The sequence below is a fragment of the Bubalus kerabau genome, chromosome 11 (genome assembly GCF_029407905.1).
Source record: "Bubalus kerabau isolate K-KA32 ecotype Philippines breed swamp buffalo chromosome 11, PCC_UOA_SB_1v2, whole genome shotgun sequence".
Taxonomy (NCBI): domain Eukaryota; kingdom Metazoa; phylum Chordata; class Mammalia; order Artiodactyla; family Bovidae; genus Bubalus; species Bubalus kerabau.
Genome location: NC_073634.1, coordinates 96750252 through 96762093, shown reverse-complemented (window position 1 = coordinate 96762093; position 11842 = coordinate 96750252). Strand labels below are relative to the sequence as shown.

General features: G+C 40.9%; 1 protein-coding gene and 1 pseudogene across 1 annotated transcript; one reads left to right on the top strand and one right to left on the bottom strand.

Moving 5' to 3' along the window:
* Nucleotides 1-6368: 6368 nt before the first annotated feature.
* LOC129622605 (40S ribosomal protein S4, X isoform-like) lies at nt 6369-7217 on the top strand (annotated as a pseudogene).
* Nucleotides 7218-10063: 2846 nt separating this feature from the next.
* Nucleotides 10064-11005, bottom strand: LOC129622604 (putative olfactory receptor 1F2). The gene has a single exon (XM_055539201.1). The coding sequence runs from the start codon at nt 11003-11005 to the stop codon at nt 10064-10066; it is 942 nt and encodes a 313-aa protein (XP_055395176.1).
* Between the last annotated feature and the right edge of the window lie 837 nt (nt 11006-11842).

Below are 11842 nucleotides of genomic sequence, written 5' to 3'. Positions count from 1 at the left end.
TTGAGGTTATAACTGAGATAACATATGTGGTGGGCAGGCTGCTTCTAAGGGCGATGATGTTACTGTCATTGTTAGTAGCAGGTGATACAGTGTGAACCTGGGCCCCAGGATGTGGTGAAAAAGTACTGGGGGATGTGCTTTACTGCTGAGCTCCTCACGTGCCTTTAATCTTTGGGATATTTTCACTCCCATTGAACTTTGCTTTTCTTCTACAAGATGCAGATAATAACCTACCTGATAGGATTGTTGAAGAGGCCAAATGCTGGGATTGGCTGTGGTTTCTTCAGGATTCATGATATGCTGCCAAGCTCGAAGGAGCTATGATGGTTTGGAGGAAGAATGCCAGGTCAGTCAGTGGCAGCAGGGGCCAATGTCATGTTTGTTTAGGGTCATGAATAAAAGCATTATATACTCTGGAGTCTGACAGAATGTTTCCACTCTTTACTCTTGATGAGATCTTGAGAAAGTCGCTACCTTTTTCAGCTTCAGTTTCTTCATTGGCTTAAATGGAATAATGATAGAGTTTCCTATACAGAGTTGTTATGAGGATTAAGTTTGATAATAGTTATAGACTGTTTGATAATAATTATAGACACCCTGGCTTCCTTGGTGGCTTAGGTGGTAAAGAATCTGCCTGCAATGTGGGAGGCCTGGGTTTGATCCCCAGGCTAGGAATATTCCCTGGAGGAGGGCATGGCAACCCATTCCAGTATTCTTGCCTGGAGAATCCCATGGACAGAGGAGCCTGGCGGGCTACAATCCATAGGCTCACAAAGAGCTGGACATGACTAAGTGACTAAGCACAGCACAAACGAAAAAATATAGACTGTTTTAGATCAAGAATGACATAAATGTAAGTGTTAAATAAATATGATCTATTATTACTACTTTTTTAAAAATTAAAAGGCTGTTGTTTTTGTGAATCCAGTCTCTGCCTGTGTCGTGGGCTTGTAGGTTGTGAGGTGTCAATATAAAAAGTCATCATCATTATCACCAATATCAGCCCAGCAGCACCACCTCTGACTCTACTTACAACTGTCAGTGGCAAACTGTTGTTTTGCCAGCTGGAAACCAAGTAGAAACTGGGTCAAATAACTTAATCCTAAAAGCTCCCTGATTATAATATTATTATAGGAATAAATAATTTTGTCCTAAATGATTTAGCACAAAGTTTAGTAAAAAAGGAAGGGTGTGACCGAGGTTGGTAACTAAATGGACGTAGAGAGTAAATTATGGGTACTGACATGGCGAGGTGGCAGAGAGTGACTCCGGGAACCAGGCTCTTCCACTGGACCAGGGTTGATTATTCTCTGTTCTTGCACAGGTGCTGTGTGCTGGTCACTGATGGGGTTGTGAAAGGGTGCTCTGATACCCATTCTCCACAGTGCCTTCAGTCTGCACCTTCAGGGATGTGATGAACCCCAGAACTGGGTGCCCCTTATAGTGATCAGAAGATTCAGAAAATGATTGGCAGATAGGGATGTAGAAGAAAGTGGCAAAATGAAAAGGAAGAGGTTCTATAGGCTGCTTGTGTATATGTGTCAGCGTGTGTATATGTGTGTATATGTGTCAGTGTGCACCCTTAGGTAGACTCTCTCCCCATCCCTAAGCATCTGTTCTCACCTGGAGGTGCTGACCAGCCTCCATCTGTGATGCTTCCTCGAAGGAGGTTGTGTTCGCTACTCTGTTGTCACAAGGGCTGGAGGCACAGAGCCCTTCCCTGTGAGTAGGAAGAGCGCAGACTGAAGACTCAGGTCACTAGAGATTCCCAGCCACTGGAGCCAGGAGGAGCCACTGCTTTTTCACAGGCAGTGTCTCCTGGGATCTGTTCCCAGACCTCCTAGTTAGAGACTCATTGGGGCAACTGTCCAACCTGCCAGCTGTCCCCTCTGGACAGCGGCCTTCTGTGTCGCTACAACGTCAGTGATGACTCCATTCAGATGGACCAGGCTCCATGGGCAGCACCCCTGGTTTCTCCTTCAGGTGAAGTGCAGCGTGAATCCCTCCTCCCAGCCTTTACCCTGAACTGGTCCATCTCAGTCCTGGAGTCCCTACTTTTTTATTAGAGCCCTGGCCCTATGGATATAATACAGTATGTCCCAGTAAATAAGTAAAAATAAAGATAGAATAGATCAGAGGTCATAATCTTTGCTTTTAGAAGTCATGTAGACGAGGACACATTCTTATTTAATGATCTCAGAGAACAGAGATATGAATAATATTTAGATTCTCTATTGGACACATGGTGCCTAATACTTTCTTTCTAAAAATAAATCAATTTATGGATATGTTTGTTTTTATTTTAATGTATCTTCCATAAAAAGAATGTATATAACATGTATATTCTCTTAAGAATGTTAATAAAATTAATGCCTATTCCCCCATAACTTAGCTTAAATAGTATACAGGTCAATACTTTATTTCGGAGAAGGCAATGGCAACCCGCTGCAGTACTCTTGCCTGGAAAATCCCATGGGTGGAGGAGCCTGGTGGGCTGCAGTCCATGAGGTCGCTAAAAGTTGGACATGGCTGAGCGACTTCACTTTCACTTTTCAGTTTCATGCATTGGAGAAGGAAATGGCAACCCACTCCAGTGTTCTTGCCTGGAGAATCCCAGGGACGGGGGAGCCTGGTGGGCTGCCGTCTATGGGGTTGCACAGAGTCGGACACGACTGAAGCGACTTAGCAGCAGCAGCAATACTTTATTTACTTATTGTTCCAGGATAGTTTTTTTAAAAATGTATGCTTATTTTGAATTAAAAAATTTTAATACAATTTTAAAGATTACTTTCCATTTACCATTGCTACAAATATTGGTATATTTTCAGTCCTGTACAGTCATCCTGGAGCCTGTCTTACACCCACAAGTTTTTACCTCTCATTCCCCACCCTCCACACTGCCTCTCTCTCCCATTTCCACGGCTAACCACTAGCTTGTTCTCTGTGTCTGTGATTCGGCTTCGTTTTTGTTTCACACACTGTATTGTTGCACTATTTAAGATTCTGCTTATAAGTGATATCATACAGTCTTTGTCTTTCTCTGTCTGACATTCTCTTAGCATACTGCCCAAGAAATTACTGGGAACCAATCCCCTATGTATCACTTCCCAGATTCAGAAGTAGGACATTGCCAGCTTGTCTGAAATTCCTTTTGTGTTATTAGGTTCGTCATCACTCTTCCCTCCTTCTCAAGGAAGGAAAATGATCCCTGTTATCTTTCTAACACTTGATTTTAGTCTTGCCTCTTTTTGAACTTTATATAAACGCCCTCATGCACTGCTACTGCTAAGTCACTTCAGTCGTGTCCGACTCTGTGCAACCCCATAGACGGCAGCCCACCAGGCTCCCCCGTCCCTGGGATTCTCCAGGCAAGAACACTGGAGTGGGTTGCCATTTCCTTCTCCAATGCATGAAAGTGAAAAGTGAAAGTGAAGTCGCTCAGCCATGTCCAACTCTTAGCGACCGCATGGACTGCAGCCCACCAGGCTCCTCCACCTCATGCACTATGTATTCTCTTTTCTGACTCTTTTGTTCAGTTGTTTGTCTGTGAGATTATCTAGACAGCTCTAGGTGATGGGTGTTTGTTCACTTCCATTGCAGGGAGTTGCTACATTGTATTATACCACACATTCAGTTCAGTTCAGTTCAGTTCAGTCGCTCAGTCGGTCCAACTCTTTGTGACCCCATGAATCCCAGCACGCCAGGCCTCCCTGTCCATCACCATCTCCCAGAATTCACTCAAACTAACTTCCATTGAGTTGGTGATGCCATCCAGCCATCTCATCCTCTGTCGTCCCCTTCTCCTCCGGCCCCCAATCCCTCCCAGCATCAGAGTCTTTTCCAATGAGTCAACTCTTCGCATGAGGTGGCCAAAATACTGGAGTTTCAGCTTTAGCATCATTCCTTCCAAAGAGATCCCAGGGCTGATCTCCTTCAGAATGGATTGGTTGGATCTCCTTGCAGTCCAAGGACTCTCAAGAGTCTTCTCCAACACCACAGTTCAAAAGCATCAATTCTTCTGTGCTCAGCTTTCTTCACAGTCCAACTCTCACATCCATACATGACCACAGGAAAAACCATAGCCTTGACCAAACGGAACTTTGTTGGCAAACTAATGTCTCTGCTTTTCAATATGCTATCTAGGTTGGTCATAACTTTTCTTCCACGGTATAACCGTCTTTTAATTTCATGGCTGCAGTCACCATCTGCAGTGATTTTGGAGCCCAAAAAGATAAAGTCTGACACTGTTTCCACTGTTTCTCCATCTATTTCCCATGAAGTGATGGGACCAGATGTCATGATCTTCGTTTTCTGAATGTTGAGCTTTAAGCCAACTTTTTCACTCTCCACTTTCACTTTCATCAAGAGGCTTTTTAGTTCCTCTTCACTTTCTGCCATAAGGTGGTGTCATCTGCATATCTGAGGTTATTGATATTTCTCCCAGCAATCTTGATTCCAGCTTGTGCTTTTTCCAGTCCAGTGTTTCTCATGATGTATTCTGCATATAAGTTAAATACATTAGTCATGCAAAATATTTTTGAAAGAATAATTTTCTTTGGTTATTTGGAACAGTACTGTTTTCATCATTCCTGTATAGATTTCTTTGTATACATGTGCATTTCTTTCTCTTTCATACATACCCAGGAGAGGAATTTCATGGTTTTAGGAAATCTCCATCTTCAATTTTACTATGCAATATCAAATTCTCTTCCAAATGGATTGTACCAATTTACACTTCCATCAGCAATAAGTGAGGTTGTGGTGGCAGCTCATTCTTGTTAACACTTGGCGGTGTTGGTTTCTTTTATTGTAGTCACTTGGTGTGTGTGTGTGTATGTGTGTGTGTGTGTGTGTGTGTGTGTGTGTTGGGGGGCATCTCCCAGTGGCTTGACTTTATATTTTGGTAATTAATAATGAGATTGGGTACCTGAAATATTTATTAATGTTTGTATTGCTTAATTTTGCAACTGTTTATCTAAATTTTTGTTCATTTTTCTTTTTAGTTATCTTTTAAAATTCTAATTTATTTATTCAGTTCAGTCGCTCAGTCGTGTCCGACTCTTTGCTACCCCATGAATCACAGCATGCCAGGCCTCCCTGTCCATCACCAACTCCCAGAGTTCACTCAGACTCAACGTCCATCGAATCAGTGATGCCATCCAGCCGTCTCATCCTCTGTTGTCCCCTTCTCCTCCTGCCCCCAATCCCTCCCACCATCAGTGTCTTTTCCAATGAGGCAATTCTTCACATGAAATGGCCAAAGTACTGGAGTTTCAGCTTCAGCATCAGTCCTTCCAATGAACACCCAAGACTGATCTCCTTTAGGATGGACTGGTTGGATCTCCTTGCAGTCCAAGGGACTCTCAAGAGTCTTCTCCAACACCACAGTTCAAAAGCATCAATTCTTCGGAGCTAGCTTTCTTCACAGTCCAACTCTCACATCCATACATAACTACTGGAAAAACCATAGCCTTGACTGGACGGACCTTTGTTGGCAAAGTAATGTCTCTGCTCTTTAATATGCTGTCTAGGTTGGTCATAACTTTCCTTCCAAGGAGTAAGCGTCTTTTAACTTCATGGCTGCAATCACCATCTGCAGTGATTTTGGATCCCCCCAAAATAAAGTCTGACACTGTTTCCACTGTTTCCCCATCTATTTCCCATGAAGTGATGGGACTAGATGCCATGATCTTCATTTTCTGAATGTTGACCTTTAAGCCAACTTTTTCACTCTCCTCTTTCACTTTCATCAAGAGGCTTTTTAGTTCCTCTTCACTTTCTGCCATAAGGGTGGTGTCATCTGCATATCTGAGGTTATTGATATTTCTCCCGGCAGTCTTGATTCCAGCTTATTCTTCTTCCAGCCCAGCATTTCTCATGATGTACTCTGCATATAAATTAAACAAGCAGGGTGACAATATACAGCCTTGACGTATTCCTTTTCCTATTTGGAACCAGTCTGTTGTTCCATGTCCAGTTCTAACTTCCTTCCTGACCTGCATATAGGTTTTTCAAGAGGCAGGTCAGGTGATGTGGTATTCCCATCTCTTTCCGAATTTTCCACAGTTTATTGTGATCCACACAGTCTAGAACTATTTAAATATTCTAGATACCATTCCTTTGTGCATTATATGTATTACAAATATTTTCTCTGTCTTTATGGTTTGTCTTTTCACTCTTGTTACAGTCTGTTTGCCAAGTAAATATTTTAAATTTTAATTTATTGAATTCATCAGTTTTTTCCTTTTTTCTTAATGCTTTACTAGTATCTGGTTTATGCTGTCCATTGTTCCCTTAGTTCAGGAAAGTATATTTCAGCATTTCCTTCTAAAATCCTTAGAATTGCTCTTTTCGTGCCTAGCGCAGCCATGGCTCGGGGTCCCAAGAAGCACCTGAAATGTGTAGCAGCTCCAAAACATTGGATGCTGGAGAAACTGACTGGTGTGTTTGCCCCTCGTCCATCTACCGGCCCCCACAAGCTAAGGGAATGTCTCCCCCTAATCATTTTCCTAAGGAATAGACTTAAGTATGCCCTAACTGGAGATGAAGTAAAGAAGATTTGCATGCAGCGTTTCATTAACATCGATTGCAAAGTCCACACAGATATAACCTACCCTGCTGGTTTTATGGATGTCGTCAGCATTGATAAGACTGGAGAGAATTTTCGTTTGATCTATGACACCAAGGGTCGCTTTGCTGTTCATCGTATTACACCTGAGGAGGCCAAGTATAAATTGTGCAAAGTAAGAAAGATATTTGTGGGGACAAAAGGAATCCCTCATCTGGTAACCCATGATGCTTTACCATCCGTTACCCTGATCCCCTCATCAAGGTGAATGATACCATTCAGATTGACTTGGAGACTGGCAAGATTACTGATTTCATCAAATTTGACACTGGTAACCTGTGCATGGTGACTGGAGGTGCTAACCTGGGAAGAATTGGTGTGATTACAAACCGGGAGAGACATCCAGGTTCTTTTGATGTAGTTCATGTGAAAGATGTGAACGGCAACAGCTTTGCCACATGGCTCTCAAACATTTTCGTTATTGGCAAAGGCAACAAACCGTGGATCTCTCTTCCCCGTGGAAAGGGTATTTGCCTTACCATTGCTGAGGAGAGAGATAAGAGATTGGCAGCCAAACAGAGCAGTGGATAAAATGATCTCTATGTGATGTGATTGGAAAAGTCTTTGTAATTAAAGATAATACCAAGTGATAAAATAAATAAATAAAATCCTTAGAATTTTGCTTTTAACAGTTACTGCTTTAGTCACTCTGAAATAGATTTTTGTGTATTTTGTGAACTGAGTAGTAAAGTGTCTATGTTTTACTTGTTTTTGCTTCAAGACACCTAATTAATAATTTGAATGTTAAACTCCTTTGAATGTCAATATTATCAAAACTATCAGGTGTAAATAAAATTCAATTTTGTTTCTTTCATTAGAAAATATGTATCTTTTATTTGTTTTTCTTATTCCATTGCACTGGATGTTTCAAATACAATATGGGATAGTTGTAGTGAGAGTTGGTATTTTGTCTTGTTCCTCATGTGGACAGAAAGGATTTAATGTATGATTATGACACATTGTATGCTATATGTTTGAAAAAAGAACTCTTTTCATATTAAGAAAATTTGCTTCTATGTCCACTTGCTAACCCGCCTTTTTAATAAGTGTATGTTGGATTATATCCAAATTTTTCTTGCACCTCAAAAGTATTGCTTTCTTGAATCATATGATTTTTGTCCTTTGTTTTATAAAATAGTAACTTACTTTGGTTGACTTTTGAATGTTAAACCAATTTTGCATTCTGGGAAAACTCAACTTGGTAATGATAACATATTTTCTTCAGCTTATTGTACTTCTGTTTTTTGCAATATTCTCATTAGCTTTAGGTATCAAAGTTGTGCTAATGTCTAAAAGGGAATAGGTGAATGTTCCTTTATTTTTATTTTCTGAAAGAGTTTTGCAAAGTAGAATTCTTGAAGTGTTTATAAAATTATTGCAACCACCTGGGCTTGAAATTTTCTTTGAGGAAGTTTTTGGCTACTGATTCAATTTCCTCAATTGTTATAGGTCTATTGAGGTTGTATCTTTCTTACTAGATTTTTTTGATGATTTATTTATGATATTTTTCTTTAACATCAGCAGTATAATTGTGTGTTCAGTTCAGTTCAGTCCCTAAGTTGTGTCCGACTCTCTATGACCCCATGGACTGCAGCACTCCAGGCCTCCTTGTCCATCACCAACTTCCAGAGTTTACTCAAACTCAAACTCATGTGTGTTATTCCCACTTTAACAATATGATTTCATCCTAAACTAATGTATGTTTATACAAAAAATACTGTATTACACAAGAAAGTGAAAAAAGTTGAATATTTGCATGAATTCTGCAGAAGGTAGTATTTCAAATTTAACTGTAGTAATGGGAGTTACAAATAATATTTCTTGATTTCATAATAAAGTAAAAACTTCCTTACATTTAAAAGAATCACCAAGTTAACAGACTTCCCTGGTGGTCCAGTGTTTAAGACTACGTGCTTCCAATGCACGTGGCACAGGATTTATCCCTAGTCACAAGACTAAGATCCCACATGCTATGCAGAATGGCCAAAAAAAAAAAAAAAAAAATCACAAAGTTAAGAGATAAAGAATGAACTAGGAACAAGGTGATGAAGACAGGGATGTAATATCTTTAATATAAACAGGCCCATACAAGTCAATAAAAAAATCCCAGAAGGTAATAGGTAGATGACATGAATAAACAATTAATAAGAGAATTTTAAAAATTGGTTAATGGATGCTGGAAAATAGTCCCCTTATTAATAAACAAAGAAATTAAAACCAGGGTAAGAAGATACCATTTCACTACCATATTTGTTACATTTAGGGGAAAATGTGAACATCAACATATGGAGTGGATACAGACAAAAGAATATTCTTATTTGACATTTTGGCAGCATGGATAAAAGAGCCCCCAAAATGTTACCCTTTGATGTTCTACTTTTGTAAATATTAAAATTACAGACTATGAATATAAGAATCATGTCTTTTCAGAGACTTTCGTTGCACTGTTATTTGTAATAGTGAACACATAGAAATCTCCTAATCATCCAGCAATGGGGAAACATTATCCTTTCTTTTGTCATCTCAGAGAGCAAAATGTTCAGGAGGCATTAATGTGGAGACAGCTTATGTTATGAAGTTAGGCAAAAAAGCTACATAACTGTATGTCCAGTACTTTCTCAACACAGTAAAAAACAAAAAGCTATTTTAGGAGACAGGAGGGAAATGATGTGAAATATTATCAGTGGTTGTCTTTAAATGTATGAATAGTGAGTATTTCTTTTTCTTCTTTTTCCTATTTGTATGTTTTACAAATTTGCTGAGTTTTTTTTTTTTTTTTTTACAGAAAAATGAACTAAGCCACAGCTTAAAAAGTAAAAAAGTCATGAATCTACTCCAATAATTCATAATAACTCATGGTCACAGGCCTAGTTCTAATCCCAGGTGTATGATTTTGGACTAGCCCCCACCTACCAGTGCCAGGTTTCTTCTAGAATTAGTTTCGTTTGCTTATTCCCAGCAAATAGTATGTCTTTTGGTTCAGCTTTCTGCCTGTGTAGCTGAATCCCTATGAGTTGTTTCCAAAGATGGGTTTGGAAACGATCCCTGAAACTCAGAAACTTGACCCTTCTAGATATTGTTAACATTTCTTGTAGTTGAACGGACAGGTTAGCTTCCTCCAAGAACCTGTATTCTGTCTGATGTCATCTTTTGATAATTTGAATCTGTGGTTTGAATCTGCTTGGTCACCTATATCCAGGAATCAAGTCACCTTGCAGGGATTGCTGGTTACTTCTCTTGCAGGCTTTAGCTCTGTCCTTGGTTAGTTGATGGTATTCCAGTCCCACCAAGTCAGGCATTCTCCATCTTTAAAATCTGCTTGTGATGCTGAGCACCATCCTGCCTTGAATCTGATTTTGTCAATCTTTTTCAAATGAAGGCTCCGGGAATAAAACACATCACAGAGCCTGAGCTTCTAATCTGGGACAGGGCTTTTTACTGAGTAGAATATTTTCCCCAGCTGAAGAATCTCCACAAAGCTCCCTTCATGTGTCTGTTCCTCAGGCTGTAGATAAAGGGGTTCCGCATGGGGGTGACCATCGTGTACACCACAGATGCTGCCATCCCAGTGTCTGCTGAGTAGGAGGATGAGGGCTGGAAATACAACAGAAAGAGTGTCCCATAGAAGAGAGTGGCCACTGTTAGATGAGAGCCACAGGTAAAGAAGACTTTGTGCTTCCCCCCAGGAGATGGGATCCTGAGGACAGTGTAAACGATGTGGGCATATGACACTAAGACACAGGTGAGAGGAATCAGACCCGAAAGAACAGCTTCAGTTAACATGGTGACCTGAAAGATGTGAGTGTCTGAGCAGGCAAGTTTGAGGAGTGGGGGTACATCACAGAAGAAGTGTGGGATGGCATGGGAGGTGCAGAAGGAGAACTGAGACATGAGGAGACAGAGGGAGAAGGCCAGGAGGTGGGAGCTGAGCCAGGATGCAGCGACCAGCAGCAGGCAGCGCTGGGGCCCCATGATGGTGGTGTAGTGGAGAGGAAGGCAGATGGCCACGTAGCGGTCATAGGCCATCACAGCCAGCAGGAAGTCATCCAGCAGAGTCAATTCCATGAAGAAGAACATCTGCACGAGGCATCCAGTGTGGGAGATGGTGTAGTGCTGTGTGTGGATGTTGAGCAGCACCTTGGGGACGATGGTGCAGGAGAAGCAGGTGTCGGTGAAGGACAGGTTGGCCAGGAAGAAGTACATGGGGGTGTGGAGGCGGGGGTCAGAGCTGATGGCCAGGATGATGAGCAGGTTCCCCAGCACGGTGACCAGGTACACGGCCAGGAAGAGCCCGAACAGGAGAGGCTGCTGCTCTGGGTGCTGAGAGAAGCTGAGGAGCAGGAAGTCAGAGATGCTGGTTTGGTTTGCAACTCCCATTTAATGTAGAAAAATGCAAGGAAAATATTGCTTAAATATCTGTAGACTCCAAAATCTTAGATCATTCAAAACCTTTTGTATATTTTCTGCTTTTTTTTTCAAAGGTCACAGAGATGTATAGGTGTCTCTTGCTGGTGGCCATGTAAACATGTACAGAGGTGAGAACTAAGGACAGTGATTGGGAGACTTGTTAGGGGTGAACTCTGCATTTTAGCTATCTTCTAGAAAGTCAGAGGTGGTGATTTGGTTTCTAATTTCTTTGAAAAGCTGAGAAATTTTAGCAGAAACTTATTTAAATAAAGATAGGCTTTCACTATTTCTTTTACTCAGTGTGACTTTACGTAATCAACTCCAGTTAATTATGTAACACTGGATCTCTATTTCCTGTTTTGCACCATGTGTAAATACCTCATAAGTTCATTGCAATGATTACTGAGATAACATGTGCAGAGCAGGCTGCTCCTAAGGGTGGTGATGTTACTGTCATCATTAGTAGCAGGTGATGAAATGTGAACCTGAGACACAGGATGTGGTTAAGAAGCGCTGGGGAACATGCTCTACCTCTCTGCTCCTCACATGCCTTTAATTTTTGGGAAATTTTTATTACCATTGAGCTTTGCTGATTTTATATGTTATTGATAACAACCCTACGGATAGGATTGTTGAAGAAGCCAAATGATGGGATTAATTGCAGTTTCTTCAGGATTCAAGATGTGCAATCAAGATGTGAAATTCGAATGAGTTGTGCTGGCATGGAGGAAGCATGCCACGGTCAAATGGCAGCAGGTGCTCTGTGACCCTAAATAAAATGTCGTGCTTATTTAGGGTCATGAATAA